At 41.8% G+C, this 20,187-nt stretch overlaps 1 protein-coding gene across 1 annotated transcript in view; it reads right to left on the minus strand.

Moving 5' to 3' along the window:
- The window catches only part of EPG5 (ectopic P-granules 5 autophagy tethering factor), a 67,627-nt gene that overhangs the window by 29,275 nt on the left and 18,165 nt on the right, over positions 1-20,187 (minus strand). Inside the window, exons 12-23 of the mRNA XM_064139946.1 lie at positions 16,842-16,996; positions 15,406-15,546; positions 14,807-14,971; positions 13,537-13,656; positions 11,758-12,017; positions 9,903-10,043; positions 9,029-9,173; positions 8,057-8,254; positions 7,478-7,588; positions 5,898-6,017; positions 4,318-4,484; positions 3,893-4,120 (exon numbers count right to left, since the gene is read on the minus strand). Of these exons, the coding sequence (XP_063996016.1) occupies positions 3,893-4,120; positions 4,318-4,484; positions 5,898-6,017; positions 7,478-7,588; positions 8,057-8,254; positions 9,029-9,173; positions 9,903-10,043; positions 11,758-12,017; positions 13,537-13,656; positions 14,807-14,971; positions 15,406-15,546; positions 16,842-16,996 (1,951 nt within the window). The remainder of the gene's footprint in view (positions 1-3,892; positions 4,121-4,317; positions 4,485-5,897; positions 6,018-7,477; positions 7,589-8,056; positions 8,255-9,028; positions 9,174-9,902; positions 10,044-11,757; positions 12,018-13,536; positions 13,657-14,806; positions 14,972-15,405; positions 15,547-16,841; positions 16,997-20,187) is intronic.

Genomic DNA, 20,187 nt, shown 5'->3' on the forward strand with positions numbered 1-20,187 from the left:
GTCCCTGGGGGTCTTCAAGAAAAGACTGGATGAGGCACTTAGTGCCATGGTCTAGTTGACTGGATAGGGCTGGGTGATAGGTTGGACTGGATGATCTTGGAGGTCTCTTCCAACCTGGTTGATTCTATGATTCTAAGGCTCAGAGTTAAGGCAATAAATAGTGCTACAAGGCAACACAGACCAAAATGCAGGTGTTTGAGATGCTTTGTGAATAGTTTACCAAGTGTCATTTCAAAGACAGCAGTGGAAGCAATCTGTTTAGAAAAATAAGAAAGGGAATAACAAACAGTAACAGGACAAATTTTGAGAAGGAAAACAGTTACGTAAATTAGCACACGATCCAGGGGTGCAATAGTCTCTTTGTCCTGGAGTCCTGTACACCCCTAAATTGCTCTCCCTCCGTGGCTTGAATGGGAGAGGGAAAGCCGCCTGGTTCCCCCCCTACACCCCGGCTTGCCCTGCAGGCGTGAAGGGGGTGAACAAAGGCTTTTCCTTCCTGCATGAGGGGTGCCCGTGCTGTGCCCTTTCGCGCCTAATGAAGTGCTAACTCTGCTCTCTGTCTAGAGAGGGTATAAATATTGGGGGCTTCCTGCCTTTGGGGTTCCCACCTTGGAGTTCGTTCCTGCTGAACCTTTGTGCTTGCCTGAGACTTCTCCCCCCCCCACCTCGCCTGGCCTGGATATAGAAAGAGCTTCAAAGGACTGCTTCACCCATTGACACCTTTGTAAAAGCCTAACAACTCTCCTGTAGCTGCTGAAAGGGAACGAGAGGGACAGTCCGCAGAACGAAGTCAGCCTGATCGTGAGTTATTTTGGCTCAGCTTCATTATTAAGTGGGAAACGCTATTAATTAATAGCTAAAGCCTTTTCCAACTTCTGACTTCCAAAATAGTCAGACTTTCGATGACATCCCTGCAGATATTCTCAAGGCAACTGAATCTAGTAATTAAAACTAAATTAATTTCTGTATATATAGTTTTGGGGGTGGGCTTTTGGGAAAATAAAATAACTCTATTTTTGTATAAAAATTCCTGACTCGGCCACACTAATTCCCTGCCTCACAACACTCTTATGCCAAGCAATCCTCACCCTTAACCCCATTCAGGAGATCAAAGGGATAAACAGAGTACACCTGATCAAGTTTGGCTTCTCACCCCACAACTTCTCTAGGGTGCTTGCTCTGAAGGGTCACACTAGAGTAGAGCTACGTTTTAAGATTTCTTTTCAGATCCAAATCTAATGCTACTTCATTCTCATTTCCTCCTCGGCTAACACTAATTTAAAAGAAATGTATCACTTTTCCCAACTGGCATCATTCTGTCATCATACTACTCAAGCTTTCCTAAAACTGGAAGAACTACAATGCCATCACATCTTCACACTGTGGTATTCGCTATTACTAGGAAACTTCAGTCTTCTGTATCTGTGTCATAGATGAAAAAAATTGAAGTGTTAAGTTCCAAGAGTGAGGCCCTCATGAATTGCTATTAGTATTTGCCCTGTTTTTTAGATGGCTATTAAACTTCCTAATTTACTTGAGTGTACATCAGTCTGGATTTATGTTGGTGTGCTAGTTTGAAGCACGCTAGAATAATTTGGTAAGAAGAACAAGATTATAGGCTGTAAAAGGAAAACAATGGTGATGTCTGCTTCCCTCATAGGCTTACTGAGATGTATAAAAACATAAGTCAAAACATAGATAAGGCACTCGGCACCACTCTCACTCAGGCTGCTGGCTGAGATGCATCTCCATTTTGGACTAACCCACTTTGCTTCCTAACCCCCTGGCCGAACCTCCATTCTTCCTTGGGACTTGGGTAAGGTTGAGAGGAGTAGGGGGAAGGTGAAGGAGAGGAGAGGCTGAGGGAGCTGGGATTGTTTAGCCTGGAGAAGAGGAGGCTCAGGGGTGACCTTATTGCTGTCTACAACTACCTGAGGGGTGATTGTGGCCAGGAAGAGGTTGCTCTCTTCTCACAGGTGGCCAGCGCCAGAACGAGAGGACACAGCCTCAGGCTGCACCAGGGGAGATTTAGGCTTGAGGTGAGGAGAAAGTTCTTCACTGAGAGAGTCATTGGACACTGGAATGGGCTGCCCGGGGAGGTGGTGGAGTCGCTGTCCCTGGGGCACTTCAAGGCAAGGTTGGACGTGGCACTTGGTGCCATGGTCTAGCCTTGAGAATTGTGGTAAAGGGTTGGACTTGATGATCTGTGAGGTCTCTTCCAACCCTGATGATACTGTGATACTGTAATTTGGGTACCTTCTAAAGTGTGGGGGGGTGGGTGACGGCCAAACCACCACACTTTTGTAAGGAAGGGGCAGTTGAGAGCCCCTCCTAGGGACTCAGGTTTCTGGGAGGGGAGTTGTGTTTCTGTATTACCTTTTACCTTGTATATTTCTGTATATAACTGTATATACTGTAAATATCTGCTTGTATATTCTGCTAGCTGTAAATATAAGCTTCATATTTCCAGAGACGGCTGAGTCTAGTCTGGGTAATTTCTAAAGTGTGGGGGGGTGGAAAACACCCAAACCACAACAGCTGGAGAGGGGAATTCCTCTGAAAGGAAAGACTGAAAGCATGTATTGTTATACCCATGGCACATTTATGAATTATTTTTCAAAAAGAGGGGTGGTAAATAAAGTTAAATACAGCTGGTGGCTGGTCACAAGAGGTGTAACCCCAGGCTCATTGTTTAGGCTACATCTATTTAGCATCTTTATTGATGATCTCAACAAGACAATCAAATGCACCCTCATTAAGCTTGCAGATGACACCAAGATGGGTGGAAGTGTTGATCTACTGGAGACAAGGAAGGCTCTCAGAGGGATCTGAACAGGCTGGACTGATAAACTGAGGCCAGCTGTATGACATTGAAAAAAGCCAGGTGCCGAGTCCTGCATTTCGGTCACAACCACCCCATGCAACATCACAGGCTTGGGGCTGAGTGGCTGGAAAGTTGCTTAGCAGAAATGGATCTGAGTATTTGCCATTGGAATGGGCTGCCCAGAGAGGTGGTGGAGTCACCATCCCTGGAGGTGTTCAAGAGAAGGCTGGATGAGGCACTTAGTGCCATGGTCTAGCTGACTGGCTAGGGCTGGGGGATAGGTTGGACTGGATGATCTTGGAGGTCTCTTCCAACCTCGTTGATTCCATGATTCTATGAACAGCCAGCTGAACATGAGCCAGTAGTGTGCTCAGGTGGCCAGAAAGACAAATGACATCCCAGCCTGTGTCAATTAATGCATGGCCAGGAGGACCAGAGAAGTGATCATGGCCCTGTACTCAGCACTGGTGAGGCCACACCTCGAGTACTGTGTTTAGCTTTGGGCCCTTCACTACTGGAAGGACATTCAGGTGATTAGATTAGATACTAGGAAAAATTTCTTAACCAAAAAGGTCATCAGGCATTGGAATAGGTTGCCCAGGGAGTGGTAGAGTCACCATCACTGGAGGCGTTGGAAAGACATCTGGATGAGGAGCTTAGGGACTTGGTGTAACAGCTGTGTACAGCAAAATGTTAGGTTATGGTTGGATGCGATAATATGATCTCCCTTGTTTGTTTACATTGTACCTACTGATTGTTGAGCAGAGAGAAAGCACTAAAACGTACTCTTTCCAAATTCTTTCACTAGTTTCTGGGAATATTCAGATACATTAATACTACAAGCATTTAAGATAGACTTCTCAGATGAAGTCTCCATGCAACAGGACAGGCTTCAATAGCAAAATCAGCCCACTCTCAAAAACCAAGTTGTATCAACAGCAGAAGAGGCTTGACCACAACTATGCACGTAACAAGGCCCTGCAGTACACCCAGGTCAGCCAAAGGTCACATGCCTTCATAAGTCACTGAGCTAAGACCATGCTCTGTACTGGGCAGGGATTTTTTTACCTGACAAGTTCCTTATGCAGTTCTGGTGAAGTCAGGTAATCTGGTGAGCAGTTTGCCTTCTCTGGTGATCTGTCAGGGCCCTCTGCAGGACTCTCTACTCGTAGTGCTTTACTGGCAGCATGGTGGAAGTCTGCTACCTCTATTAAGCGCTGCTTCATTTCATTTAGTAAGGTAGCATGAGCTGTACTCTGGAAAAAATATCTTCCAATACAGCCATCCACAGGCAATCTAAAAATGAACAGAAGAGCACAGCAAAGCTTTATTACAAGTGTCAAACCACCAATGCTGCAAATAAATTGACTTCAGATAAATTGCTGGTACCTACTGCTTTCAGGTGCACTCAGTGTTAAGACATTTCCATCTTACTGACAGTGGAAACTAATTAGTACTTGCTAATCCACTATAGCCCTTGTAGTTAGACTCACCCATACTGTGGTCCTGGTCGGTGAAGGTAAAGAAGAAAGAACTTCTGCCAGATTAGTGGCATGAGAGGGTGATCAGCAGGGGTGGCAAGAGCCTGGTGAGCCCAGCGGTAAATCATGAGCCTCTGAAGGGAAGGTACAATGGGCAGCTTCAGCTGGGTCTGCGCTTTCTGCAAAAGCAACATCTTCAGACAATAGTTCTGCTGCAGTTAAACTACCACAAGTTAACTTAACAGATTAGCACAGCATGAAAACCCAGCAGCTACCAAGCAGAAAACTTTGAAAACATTGATCTGTTACATGTCTTACAGGAAGAGCTGCTCAGCTCTTGGACAGCTACCTGAGAGCAGTGACACACCTCTAATACTTAAAACAACAACAAAAAACCCAAACAAACAAAAACAAAGCCTAAAACAATACATAGCATGAAGGCTCTGATGCAAGCCCAACACAATCACAGAATGATCTGAATTGGAATGGATTTTAAAGACCATCTAGTTTCAACCCTCCTGCCATGGGCAGGGGTGACTTCCATTAAATGAGATTGCTCCAGCCTGGCCTTTAACACTTCTATAATCCCACAAATGAGCCACTGGTGTTAACTACAGTTAACTACTTGTTCTTCCTCACAGAGGCAGATGTTCCTGGTATGATTATACCAGGACTGGCGATGAAAACAAAGCTGTAATATGAAGCACGTAGCACACTCCAGTGAAAATAAGCCATGTAAGGACAGAGGATCCTACAACATGCTACTTTTGGCATTTTCTAGACTACATGCTATACAGCCTTACTTAAAATCTAGAAACACCATGTAAAACTTACATGGAAGGAAGAATACAGAAGGAATTTGTTCTTTCTTTTTGCAGAAGCAGAACAAAGGCAAAGCAACATTTAAGTAGCAGGACTCTGTACTAGCTCCATAGACCCACTAAATCATTTAACAGTTTCAAGCCAATGTCTCATGAACTGTGTCCAAAGCAGAGGGACTGGAAGCAACTGGACATAAACCATGCAAACCTATTTTCATAGAGCTTTTAGGATGCCTTTTTACAAAAACACACTGAAGCTGCTGAGCTGAAGGAAGGGTGAAAAGTTATATACTTAGAGATTGGACAGCTTTGGTTTTCACTTCCTTCAGCCCAGAATTTCCAACTGAATTAGGCCAAAGAACGTGAAAAATGCTGCAACATGGCTTAAAGCACACCTGACTAAGGGCCTTACTAGGGGAATAACCTAAACAGTCCTGAAAACCTTAGAAAATCATTCAGAAAATCCAAAGAAATCCAGACTTGTGAAATATTCAAGTCATCTGAGAAATGCTTTTCGAAATACAGGCATATTTTCTCACTTGTAAAATAAATTCTATCCTTACATCTCAATGGTATGGAAAAAAAATCCACTGAAGGCATTCAGATGACTGAGGCAATCATGCAGGAGAGATCATTAGTCACTGATTTTTTTCTAGAAATAATGCTATATTGAAAAGCAGATAGCTGTATGGCAAAGTGTTCAACTCCAAACAAAAAAGAAAACTTAGTCCTGAGGTATGGAATGAGCATGCAGATGAACTGATCTCTCACCTTCAGAGCCTGATCAGGAGTCGAAGCATTAATAACCAACTCTGCTTCCACAACCCTGCGAAGCTGTGAATCTTCCTCAAACATGGACTCCATATTTAACACCACCCATGAAAACCAGACCTGTACAACACATTAATAAAAGAAAAACCTAAAACATGGCAGGAGTAGGACCAGGCAGCTTGCTGTTTTCTCTAAGAGAGTTAAGTCTTTGCCAAGTTCTCATTACAAAGTTGCAAAAGCAGTATTATACCTCAACAAGAAAACTGAAAACCATTTTCATCCTTATCTACATTTGAACTACCCCTTTTTATCTTGTACAGTCTTGGGAAAGAAGGGGAAAACCAGGGAAAACTGACATAATAAAACTGACATAAATAATAACAGATCTGGAGGAAAACAACTCACTCAAAACCAGTAAAACAGGACGGCCTTTCTCCCACCTGCACGACACATCTCCAGTGTACTGCAGAGTACTAAGTGTTTTTGTTGGTTTTTCCCTTCTGCTTGAATTGTTGCTTTGTCTCCTAGCAAGTTTCTAGTATTCATAGAATCATAGAATCATAGAATCAACCAGGTTGGAAGAGACCTCCAAGATCATCCAGTCCAACCTATCACCCAGCCCTATCCAGTCAACTAGACCATGGCACTGAGTGCCTCATCCAGTCTTTTCTTGAAGACCCCCAGGGACGGTGCCTCCACCACCTCCCTGGGCAGCCCATTCCAATGGCAAATCACTCTCTCTGTGAAGAACTTCTTCCTAACATCCAGCCTATACCTACCCTGGCACAACTTGAGACTGTGTCCCCTTGTTTTATTGCTGGTTACCTGGGAGAAGAGGCCAACCCGCACCTGGCTACAATGCCCCTTCAGGTAGTTGTAGACAGTAATAAGATCACCCCTGAGCCTCCTCTTCTCCAGGCTAAACAGGCCCAGTTCCCTCAACCTCTCCTCATAGGATTTGTGTTCCAGGCCCCTCACCAGCTTCGTTGCCCTTCTCTGGACATGCTCCAGCACCTCAACATCTTTCTTGAATTGAGGGGCCCAGAACTGGACACAGTACTCAAGGTGTGGCCTGACCAGTGCTGAGTACAGGGGAAGAATAACCTCCCTTGTCCTACTGGCCACACTGTTCCTGATGCAGGCCAGGATGCCATTGGCTCTCTTGGCCACCTGGGCACACTGCTGGCTCATCTTCAGCTTACTATCTATCAGTATTCAAAATATTTATCAGATAAAGACTGATCTAATAAACATGTCAGCTTTTACATATTTTTATTTCAGTAAATATACTGAGAAACATTGGAGATTGAAAGAAGTCTCAATAAATTCTGTTGTATGAATTCCTGGACACAGTTCAGGCAAATTTGGTGCAAAATATCCATGTTTCCCCTAGTGTAATAAACTCACAGTGTTGTCTTTGGCTAAATCAGAATTTTATTTCAAGCAAATTCGAACACACTGTAATAGAAAAATGAGAGCAGAACAACAAAATCTGCAAAACCAGGAAAAATACAACAAAAAAAGACATCTGTATATTGCTTATCCCAGGACTGTTCATAAAACATTATCATACCACCTACCTGAGAGGAATTGGCATTGCCCTCAACAAAGGAAGGTGTCACATTGCCTGCCACGATCCAGCTAACAAGTGAGGACAGCAGACCTTTGTCACAATGATAACCCAAAGCATTCTGCATAGAAACAAGAAAACATTTGGGTTATTTTGTAAGCTGCCCAATGGCTTACAAGTTGCTGAAGATATGTCACTCTGCCTTCATCCAGGTTCACTTCAGTCTTCCCCGCCATAGCTCAGCCAGCCACCACTTAAATGCCTGCTTGTGCTGCATTTCTTCTTTCAGTGAATAGATTCTGTTACAGTGACAGTGTCTGTTTTTTTTCAGGACAGCACCCTGTTAAAATGCAAACATCACAAACTAAAATGCTACGACAGAACTTATACAAATTAAACCTGTGCTCCAAATAGGTTTTTATTGTTCTTACTAAAATACCAGACATTTCATTTATATTGACCTATTCAAACAAAACAGAAAACCCCATTATCACTAATCTTATTGCATTCAGGAAATTAAAATTAGTATAAGCAACACGTGAACTGATCATATATTCAACAGCCATACCAATGCACCACACCTATTTACCTTGTGTTGTTGGTAAAGCAGCTTCTGTATACAGTCCTCTTGACCATACTGAAAAGCAGCCTTACACAAGTCATCCAGCAAGAAGATTGTTGCCCGGTCCCTGTGCCACAGCTGCTGGCTGGTGAGAACTTGAACCCAGAACTCCAGGACTGCAGCTGGCCCCACTCCATTTGGCTGGTCACTTAGAAAAATGTGAGTCTACCAAATTAAAGGGTCGAATTATTCAAGAGATTGCAGCTTCAGTTAAAGCTTCAAAATTGTTTAACTTAGCCCTAAATAATTTACAATAATGTTCCCCATCACCTACATAAAAACAGCTTTGTCATCTCCCATCTCCAGATTTCTACAAATTCTACAGCCTGCAAAGCTGAGTGTCTTGTGCAATCAGCAAAAACTACATACAGAAGCAATAAGCAGGATCCCTGTGATCCTGCAGGTACAAATGTCACCTATTTCTGAAGTGTAGCCTGCTGTTACTGCAAAAGGACTTTCCAGAGTAAGTTTTCTTTCCTTTAGTCCCTATTCCTCCCTGACATTAGCGGGCTTTGGTTCCTGGGCTCCTTGCACTTCGAAGAAAAATCACTTTGCCCAACAGAGAAACACTGTTTCCTACCACAGGCATAAACTGTTAAAAGCAAAGCTTTCAAAGATCAACGTATCTGCTGCCTTCCTCAACTAGTACAAGTGAGAAACCAGTGCTACATATTACATTCCCTTTTTTAGGTAGTTTTGAGCTAGTATTAAAATATGTATTTTCCGAGGTCTGGAAGGCACACATTGCTATATCCAATGTCACATGCATTGTTAGATTTCAGCAACTTTAACAAGAAGTACTTCGGGAAACCAAATCCAACTGCTCACGCTTGATGCAAGGCTGTGGCTGCAGAACTGCCAGATGCAGTATCCTTTATAAACTAAATACTAAGTCATTCAGATTAAGCTTACATGTTTTTAACCTAATAATCTTCTTACCTGTATCATGCTACTGAGCAGCTTAACATTTTCCCCATAGCTCACACCTGTCAAATGCTGTGTCACTTTATGGGTAACCTGCTGAGTCATGCCTTGAGGGACTCCACTATCCAAGTGAAGGAACAGTTGGACATAAGATAAAAACCTAGGGATATCAAAAAATTAAGTTAATTCCAAGATTTCTCCTACTGCATAAATACAGGAAAAAAAATGCTTCTAGAGAATTTAAAACCAGCTCAACAGCATTGGTGACATTCACATACAAAGACTTTGAGTCAGAACCAAGCTGCAGATTTACGTGCTCCGTTTTAACCATATCACAGACACCCTATGAGCAGTTCACACCACAGCATAATTCAAGGCAGCTCATCAGAACAAAATACAGTTTCTCACCCATATCAGCATGCAAATATAGCCCAGGAATTGTCTGGGAGACTGCCAGGTGGTCTAAGCCAAAAGCACCCCAGAGGCCACATTACTAACTGACCAGGACAGACAGTTGAGGTCCATCACCAGAAAACACTCCCAGCTGTTGCTCAACTTACCAATAGGTACACAATTAAATAACATTGCCCATTTGTCTTCTTCACTTATCTAAACACAACAGATATGTGCAAATACAGCTGTCTGAAGATCACTTCTGTTGTACAGCAGCATTATCAGTGACAACTGTACACATGACGTCAGTAGAAGAGTACTTTCTCAACCACAGCCACTGTCAGAAGTAGGCACACAAACCAGATGTACTTTCCCATCATCTGCATCACATCCTCAGTAGATACAAAACCCAGAATGGAGGCTGATATATTTAACAGTTCAGATTAAATTCTATCACTTTTTGTCAAGAAATGTATTAAGAACAAATAATGCTTACTGTTCATTCTTCAGTAGGTAATACTGGCAAGAATAAAACAAGGGCAAAATTTTATCCAGCACATGGACTACTGTTCTCAGATATCGAGACTTCACGAGTACACCCAAAAGAGGGATCCCCTCTGCACAGAACTTCTCAATACTGTCAAAAAAGAAGACACAAAAATAAAGAAAAATACATTGACTAGCAGTAGGGACAGGGTGCTTAAGTTTTGTTGTGGACTGAGACGTACAAGACATTCACACCATTTCAGCTTTGACATTGTCAACAGCTAAATGCACACAATTTTTAAAATCAGACATAGAAGTCACTTAAATGCTGACAGATTTGGTAGGAATTTCCTGCCCTTCTTCCAAAAGAATTCCTGGATATGTGTGTGGGGTCTTCATCCACTAAGTTTCAATCAATTTAAAGCTCTGTTCTTGTCTAACCTTGCCAAAAAGCCTTCTTCTTTAGGCAAAGGAAGTACCTGGAAAGGAATTTTCATAACGTCTAGCTTTGGTATCTCCTCAGGACAGACGATGCTCTGAAAAATCTTTCTCCACTACTTAAGATGGAGCTCAGAGGCTCACAGTAGGTACTTAGATGGTTGCAGTTAGATCAATCCTACTTCTACTATCCAGGATGCTCATTTGGTGTACTGATAGCAAAGGAAGGAAGCATATTAGGAAAATATGTAAGATATTAACCCTATGTCCACTTTGAGATCATAAAAATAAAATATTAAGGTCAACAGCACACAGTGCAGAACTCTGTTTCTACTGCTTATGAACATCACTAGCCTTGAGCTTTTGCATGTGATAAAGACCTTCTTCACAAGGCTAAAGTGTTCATGGTGGGTGTAGAAGGAACAAAACACAGATGAGATTCCTTTTTTGATTCCATACTCAACATCATATGCACATTCTCACTCTCAACACAAAATATGTTCATATCAGTCTCAAATTACTTTAGTACTTCAGAACCAGATGTATCTATGTCATCAAGCAATGGCTGGTATAAGAAAGCCAAGAATTTTTCTGTAGGGAGTAAAGCAACATTGCATGCAGAAAAGTTAGTCAAAATTCTGAATGAATTAGAGGTCATTAAGGAGGTCAAAGATTCAGGGAAAATAAACCTGAAAGAGACTGATTAACCTATCCTTGATTCAGTACATTAACCAACTAGTACATCTGATTATGTCCAAAAACTTTAGTTACCTACAAGTCAGCTGAAAGCACTGAAGTAAAAACACAGTGGAACACAGTTTGGACTGGAAGGTTCAGTGTCAGGGTTATAAAGTTCACCAGCATGAGTCATTTTTCTCTCCCCTACTGTTTTCTGAATGCTTTGCTGTAGCTGATGGAAAAAAAATTACTTATACAGCAGTATCAGTCCTCCTCTCCAGAGATACTACGAAACTATCTGAACACAATCCTGAGGAGAGGCTGAAGGACCTAGGGCTTTTTAGTCTGAGGGCTGGGTGTCAGGAGGTGGGGGACAGGCTCTTCTCACTTGCTCCCTGTGATAGGACAAGAAGCAATGGATATAAGCTGCAGCACAGGAGGTTCCACCTCAACAGAAGGGGGAACTTCCTTACTGTAAGGGTCACAGAGCACTGGAACAGGCTCCCCAGAGAGGTTGTGGAGTCTCCATCTCTGGAGACTTTCAAGGCCTGTCTGGATGCCTGTGTGACCTGAGCTAGATTGTATGGTCCTGCTCTGGCAGGGCAGTTGGACTCGATGATCTCTGAGTGCCTTCCAACCCTTGACATCCTGTGATTCTGACAAACTCCTCTCGCTGACCCTACTTTAGCAGGGAGAGTTTGCCTAAAAGTCCCTTCAAAATCCTACCATTCTGCAATACTCTGACTTACCTGTGACCTACTGTGGTCATTGCTAGTGCCAGATAACAGCCAATAGGGATGCTTGTTTTAACAGCCTTCAGGAGGGGGTGAAGCATGACTGACTCTGTCATGTCAAGCACACTGTCAGACACAGGGACTGCAGGCCAGCCATGCTGCATGCCACGGTCATTTCTGTGCAGCTTTAACCTCAGAATCAAGCTCCATGCCCACTGATTAAAGGAAGTCTCTGGTGTTTCTCCGTATCGAACAACGCTGGCTAAGTAGGAGACCTGCAACAACACAACAGAACAGGAATGAGAGAGGAAGCACAGCTATACTATGGCATATATGGCACTAGTCTAGGACTTGGATCAGCTTGGATGAATTTTCTCTATCAACACTGTAACATCAGGGAAACAGCAGTTATTTTTCAGGCGCACCATGTAGCACCAAAAGTTGAATTTATCTGAAAACTCTGTTTATGTGGCTTTGGCTTCCACTACCCCTTTTTACTTCACTCATCCCTTTTGGTAGGGCCTATCAATATATATTTCCAAACTTCTGTTTTCAGAACTAGGTATTGGTATCAGATTAAATTTTACTTTCACTATTTAAAAATAGTGGGGATACAAGAATCTAAGCATTATTTTCTCTCAAAATTCAATTACAAGATCATGAAAATCAGGACAGATTCACCAACACAAGTGGCAACCAAAGTTGAAATAGGCTTAAAAAGAGACCTCAATCAGCTAGCACAAGGCAACAGCTCATTATTAAGAAACAAGTCAGAAAAGAGCAGAGATAAGGGACATTCAAACTGTGGGAAGAAAAGACTGAGGAAAAAAGCGCTGGGCAGGAGAGCACATATACAATAAGTACTGTGAAGACAAAGCACTACACAATTCTAAAAGCTCTAAGTACAAGCAGCTTGGATTCAATTAAAAAAAACAAAAAACAACAAAACCAAAAAACCACCACACCCGGGACTTTTAGCCTCAATCTTACTATCCTTCCACTCCCCTTCCACTCCTCCCCTAAGGTATGCCTTGGAGTCGTACCTTCCTCAGTCACCAGTGGGCTGGAAAAATCAATATAATAAATGTTTGTAGGGTGTTCAGGTAACATCACTGAGCACTAAAGACAAGCTCCTAAAATTTTGAGTCTTTAAACAAAACTAAGATGTGGAGACACAGGAAGGATGTCTCTTAAGTTCACCAGTAACAGTAAGATGTCTTTCATTAAGTAAGTACTGGCCAGTTCCATTTGAGTAAAGAATACTCCGCAAGAACAGTGCACAATTACCCAACTACAAGCCAGAAAACAATGCAATCCTACATGTGGGACAAGTTCAGAATTTCTAGTTCCCCCATTGATTTTCAACATAAGTTTATCAGTACTTTCAAATAGGTCTGTAGGTAGAAGAAAAGGCTGAGAGTTGGTCCACTGTGCTGTTCTAATTAGAACAAGGGGACACAGTCTCAAGTTGTGCCAGTGTAGGTATAGGCTGGATATTAGGAAGAAGTTCTTCACAGAGAGTGATTTCCCATTGGAATGGGCTGCCCAGGGAGGTGGTGGAGGCACCGTCCCTGGGGGTCTTCAAGAAAAGACTGGATGAGGCACTTAGTGCCATGGTCTAGTTGACTGGCTAGGGCTGGGTGATAGGTTGGACTGGATGATCTTGGAGGTCTCTTCCAACCTGGTTGATTCTATGATTCTAAGACAGCACAGCTTTTAAAAAGAAGAAAGAAAACACAGGGTTTTCCTATCACTATGAATAAGCTATTCCCTTTAATTTTAAAGCAGAAATACCTGTTTTATGCTTTCAGAAAGTAGCCCAGCATATGGTTTCTGGGGAAGATACTTCTGATATGCTTCTAGGACCACCAATGCAATTTCGGAATGGACAGCTTGATCCAGATGAAGAGCATCCTGCTAAAAAACATAATCATATGACAAAACCTTGACTCATTTAAAAGTTCTCTACAACTGTATCTTTCAGTTGTACTACAGCGAAATAAACTTTAATGCGAACTCTCAGAAAGAGACTGTGTTGTAAAACCAAGGCAGTATCTTGGCCAGTAAGAAAATTTTTGGCCCAGCTTTGAAGAATAGTGAGCTCACACTGGGCAACATAAAGCTCACCAGGAGATTATTTCCAGAAGAAAGTGCCCATAATCACTTGTCGCATACATTTGGAGGATTTACAGCTATTAATTTAAAGAACTATAGATGGTATTTTAAATTACACAGTGCAGAAACTGAAAATTTTGCCTTTAAAAACCAAAGTAAACCCAAAAAATATGACATTTTCTGTAAAAAAGAACAATAATGCCTCTTATCCATTAAAAAAATATTTTTCCCATATTGGTACAGACATGACACTGGTATTGCACAGCAAAGACCTCCCCAATTTTGCCTACTATACCTTTGTTTTCACATGTCATCAAGAAACACATACGAATTTCAGCACAAAGAGCAGAGTTTAGTATGATAGAGTGCACAGATAACAGTGCTAAAATGGATCACCAAACACAGGCAACAGAACTTTTCCCCAAATCTATTTTTGCTTCTCTCTGGAAAAAAACATTCTCACCCCTGACTGGACTTTGACCTGATGGAGTTCTCGCAGTAATCCATTATATAGAATGTAATAAAATCATTTAAACAGTGTTCAGGACTTCAATTTTTGATCATTAGTTTTCTTTCATTGTGAAAACTGTATCTGGAGAGCAGCTGCAAACTAGTCACACCAGCCTCATACACACTTCTCAGGGGATTCCTCTATCTCTGCAACCAGAAATATCTTAATCAAGTGGAATGTGTCTTGTCAGTTGTTTCCTCTTGTTTAGAGAGGAAACTCCTGCTTAGGTGTATCTTTTAATCTCGCCTACAGCACTACAAGAAAGCAACATAAATCCTCACACAGAATGCTGCAAAATTGTAGTGAATTTCTCATCCCATGCCATCAAGTGTTCAGGCACCATATAACAGCACGTAATTAGACATTATAGTCCCAGGTTGATGAATGTTTTCACTCTGTAAAACTGACCAAGTTGAGGCCTCTGTTTTTAATACATACATGCTCACTGAGTCCCCAGTTTAACCCTTCCAAGATAATGCAGGCTAGTTTATTCTCCACTGTTGTTAGGTTGTAATTTAATAACCAGTCACGAATTGCTGCTATCTCAGATGAAGAAGGCTTCCACAGGTACAACGGCAGTTCTTTAAACAGATATAAAGAAACCTTTGAGGGCAGAAAAGAAAAAGGCTGATCAATACTTCTTACAGAACAATAACCAACTGGAACAGTTATGCCTATCTATTACAGAATCATCAGATCTGGAAGGGATCTGAAGGACCCTCTAGCTCCAATCTCCCTTGCCACGGGCAGGAATACCTCACACTAGATCAGATTGCTCAGAGTCCCATCCAGCCTGGCTTAGAAAAACCTCCAGGGATGGGGCTTCTACCACCTCTCTGGGCAACCTGTTCCAGTGTCTCGCCACTCTCATGGTCAAGAACTTCTTCCTAGCATCCAATCTGGATCTACCCACTTCTACCTTTGCTCCAAGAACTATATGATCAAAAAACACTCATACCAAGTTAGATCTACATATATATATAACTACAGTCTGTAGTTTGGCCTGAGCAATGAACATGATGAACACGAGCGCTTACCATCCCAACCTTCTCAATGGTCTCTCTAACTCGATCCAGCAGTACAGAAATCATCTGTGTATGGATGCTGGCAATTGCTCCCAAGAGTTCTCGGCCAACTTTTGAAAACTTTTCTCTTGTAGAAAGGCTAACATAAGATACCTGAGAAGAGAAGCAAAGAGAAGTTACAGTTAGGGTTGAACTTCACAGAGTGCAACAAAATATCTTCTGAAAAAGAAAGAACTAAATCACTCTTGCTGAATCTGGGCAAAGTTGATAAATACCAGTATCAAAACCAAAACTGATTGCCCTAGAAGATAAGGAAATCATGTCACAATGCCAAAACCAAAAGTCTGAAGCTATACATAGAAGCAATACTACCATACAGCTACAAATAAATAAATTCTATGAAATCTACACACTGCAAGAGGAAAAAAAAAGGTAACACCTGAGGAGCTTCAGAGCTACAAGTTAGATTTGTGTGAGAAAAATAAAGAAAAACTGTCCTGGAGTCCTGTACCCCTAAATTCCTCTCCTGCCCGGACTTCGGGGGGAAAGGGGAAAAGCCGCCTGGTTTCCCCCACCCCTCGCCTGCCCTGCAGCCGTGAAGGGGGCGGGGACTGCCCCGTGAAGGGGGCGACTGCCCCGTGAGTTCCCGCGCTGGAGCCAGGCTGGGATTGGCCGTGCGCTTTCGCGCCTAAAGTGTGGTAACTCTGCCCTTTGTCTAGCGAAGGTTATAAATATTGGGGGTCTTCCTGTCTTTGGGGTTCCCGCTTTGGATTTTGCCCGTGCCTGGATGTATGTGTCTGCCTGAGCTCACACACTCCCCTGTGCCTGGACTGCAGAGAGACCAAGGATTCGCTTTCCTGTTAGGCACACCTTTGTGTGCCTAACGACCCTTAACGACCCTTAACGACCCTTAATGACTCCTGAAGCCGCTGGAAAGGAAGAGGAAGACAGACCGCACGAGCCAGCCTGAGTGAGTTATTTGGCTTAGCTTAATTTAGTAAGAAACCGCTATTAATTAATAGCCGAGTCCTTTTCCAACTACTGACTTCCAAATATAGTCAGATTATTAATGGTATCCTTGTAGATTTAATTCTCATGCAACTGAACCTGTTTATCAAACGAAATTAATCTTTGTATATATAGTTGTGGGGGCGGGATTTCCGAGAAAAATAAAAAATATCTATTTTTGATAAATTCTCGACTCGGCCACGTATTACTGCCCTCCGCAACAAAAACAAAGACAATTTGTTTTATTCTGGCTTGGTCTATAGAAAAGCTGTTATTTCTCCCAGAAGAACACATAGTTAACAATTTTGATTCAGCACTAGATGATAAACCTCAGAAGTAGCACTTCCTTAGTCCCATGGCAGAACAAACTACATAAGCCATGATTGTTTCACGCTTTCCAATTCATTCTTTTCCTGAATATACCATTCCTTTTTACTCACTTCATATATCTCCAGAACAATGATTTTTATAAAATCCTCATCAACATCATCCCGTTTTGTTTGTGCCATCTGAGCAAATGTGGTAAGCAGACAGATTTCTTCTGAGCAGTTCATTGATTTGAGGTAATTTTCAAAATTTTCAAGATGCTTTGAGTCTAGGAAAAAAATCACATTGAAACAAAGTATGGTAAGAGATGTGCTACAGAACATACGTCATGGATATTTACATGTTTATTGATGTCCCAGTCCCAGAGAAGGAATCCGTGACAACGGAATTATCATCATCAGTTTAATATCCTCTCTTCAGATGAGGCTGGCATCAGTTGCTTTAAAATAAGGTGCAAAAAATGCCATCATATTCAGTGAGTGTATACAATTCTGCAAACGTGCTAGTCATTCATAATGAAAGCTAAAATTGCTGCAAGATCACCTGGAACTCAATTTTTAATATTATTTAGAGTATGTAATGTCAATAATCCACAGGAAGAATTGCTTTATTCTTTCTGCTCTTAAAAAAAGTGTTGCCATGTTTTTGTTTCCAGGACAAGAGCAATTAACTCTAGAGACTAAGTCTGAGCTATATGAAAGGGTTCTAGTTTTAAGCCAGAACATGGTTGAGACAATTAACACAAGCCCATTGAGCACAGCTGAGGTTTTGATGAAGTTGAGGCTGCCCATTCCATGTACCATGACCTCAAGAAGCAAATAAATTGGAGAGACTGTTTTATGCCAAAGAGAAATAATCTCACCCTGGGCCTGGATTATAGCCAAGAGTTATAAGGAAAGGTCAGTTTCAGTTTCTCAAACTCCATACAAGAAGATATCTCTATGCATTTGCATGGATAATATCTCTGACACCAGAGAATTGAAACTGCATCAGACAGGAAGCCTGAGAGGTGCTTTCACTTGAATGGAAATATGGTTTCTTCAAAGACAAGAGCAACACATTGCCAATTGCAAATCAAAGACTTCATTCCTCAGGGTGGGAGACAACAAGAAGAGAAGGGTACAAAGAAACCTGAACAGGACTTTAGGTTTACTGTCTGTTTTGTCTTTTCAAATAACTTTGCATAGACTGTGCAGCAAAACAAGCACTGGAAGCTGCCTATGACCTGTAAAATGGTTTGGAGAGTGGTAAGCTTCCTGTGATCTTACCACAGCAATTGAATAAACTGAAAAAAAAAACCAAAACAAAACAACCAAACCAAAACAAACCACTAAAACACTCATTGGTGCACTCAGTTACTAAATCTGCACAGGCACGTGCTCAGTATGCTTGTGATTAAAACACTTCCACTCACGTTACATTCTATTTTAAGAGCCTTCAACAATTTTGCAATGGTACCTCAGTTTGAGAAGGTCACATTTGCACAGCCAAAACATCTCACGAGCAATGTACTAGAGGACTGTGCAATTGAAGTTAAGAGTTCTCCCATATAGTAAAATAAGCTACTACACTCCTGATAGATACAGCATATGTACAGGGAATACCTCATTCATTCATCTCTGTTTCCTAATATTATCCTTTGTCCTTACAGCAGAAATTAGAGCACTGTGGGTCTTGTTTGCTTTTTTTTTTTAAGGTAATACAGAAGGATTTAAAGAAAAAAAATAGACTATGCCATTACTTAAAGGCAATGAAGAAACACAGTCACAGAATGTTTCAGGTTGAAAGGGATCTTTAAAGGTCACCTACTTCAACCCCTACAGGTTGGCCCATCATGTGGGGTAGGGATAGAACATAGAAGTAACAACTGGCTGAAAGCATTTGTCATATCAGCACCATTCATTAAGCATAGACCACACAGGCAGCAGAGAAGGGATTTGGAGGGGAACCAAAAATTGGGATCTGGTAAAGTTAAGGACAAAGACAACAAATAGAAGGAGGAAACCTGGTGCCGGCTGCTAAGCACACGTACACTAGATCTCTCTGTCACAGCTCCCCAGTCTCCAAGCTTTCTGCTTCAGCTACATGTTCCTCTGCACCTGGAGTCACCTGTGGGCTCTATATGCTGCAGACCCCATGTCAACCTCAAATCCACAACAAGCCATATCTTGGGAATGAAGGATGGGAACAAAGGAACATGGAGGTGACAGCCTCCACTGAGACCTTATCATCCCATACTGCAGCAACATCTTCACCACACAGCTGCTACATGAGACAATTTCCTTGTTCCTCTGTGCATCTGATCACACTAACAGTCAAGTTCTGAGAGACAGACTGTAAAAATCAGTTGCTTCCCAAATCTTGATGCTAGCAGAAAAGAAACTGACCAGAAAGGCCACTCAGCACAGTCTTACTGCCAATTCTAAAGGAAGCAGAGACATATTTGTTAATCCTGCATTTTTAAGACTTAGAGAACACATGCCTGGACTCCTACAGGTATTAAACATCAAGCAGAAACTACTAGGTCATTGCTTCTCAGTGAAAAAGTGTGCTCCAAAAATTTATTCACATTTGGTCAAACAAAAAAATACCTTAAGTAACCCAAGTTTCCATATTTCCTCAGGGGGTTATTTTATATCTAGCAGCTCTCATAATCTAGAGGTCACCCTTGCAAGCGCAGCTCCACCACTGCACTCCGCTGTTTCTACCCATACATCAAAAGCAACTACACACCCACCTCTCTATATGCAAGCCTAAACCTTCCATCTATTAGCTTTCTACCACCTGCAGAGTCATCAAACCCAACATTTCTCAAACTTAATTTTGGAAGGGAAATCATTAAAAAAGGGTTCTCTTCCCAAGTGAATGTCCATATCATGGTCACCTAGGGTATGAATTACAGGAAATTAAGTCAGCGTTATATTGGTGACAGACAGAAGCAGCTATTTCAGAAGATTATACAGATTTTACTGAAAGTACTGTTGATATTTCCTGTCTAGACATTTGTGAAAAATTGTGCTGACATAACCCATTGAGAAGAATGATGAGGATAAAAATATTCTACAGCAGCACACCAGGGATTTTCAAACACAACAGCTAAGCTGAACAAAACCAGAAAGAAAAAAACAACAAAAAAGTGTCTGTTTCTGTTACAGCTGCAACCTACCACTTCATATTACATTCTCTGAGATGCAGCCAAAGTTTCTTGCAAAAGTGAAAATAAAGAAGTCCTGTTGAAACACTGCAACTGTTTTGGCTGGCAAGTGTTAATCAGATCAGTATTTCCAAAGTGTAATAATCAGTCTCTTCCACTCCACATAAATTGCCTTAAATGTTAGCTACACTTGCACAGAATCAAGACACTCAGTAACCTCTCAAAATCATCAAGTTTTCTGCTTCTCCATCGAAAGACTTGGCTGATGTGGTAAGAGCTATGTGGGCTACCAGCTAGCTGAAAAC

This window comes from Pogoniulus pusillus, chromosome Z, assembly GCF_015220805.1.
Source record: "Pogoniulus pusillus isolate bPogPus1 chromosome Z, bPogPus1.pri, whole genome shotgun sequence".
Taxonomy (NCBI): domain Eukaryota; kingdom Metazoa; phylum Chordata; class Aves; order Piciformes; family Lybiidae; genus Pogoniulus; species Pogoniulus pusillus.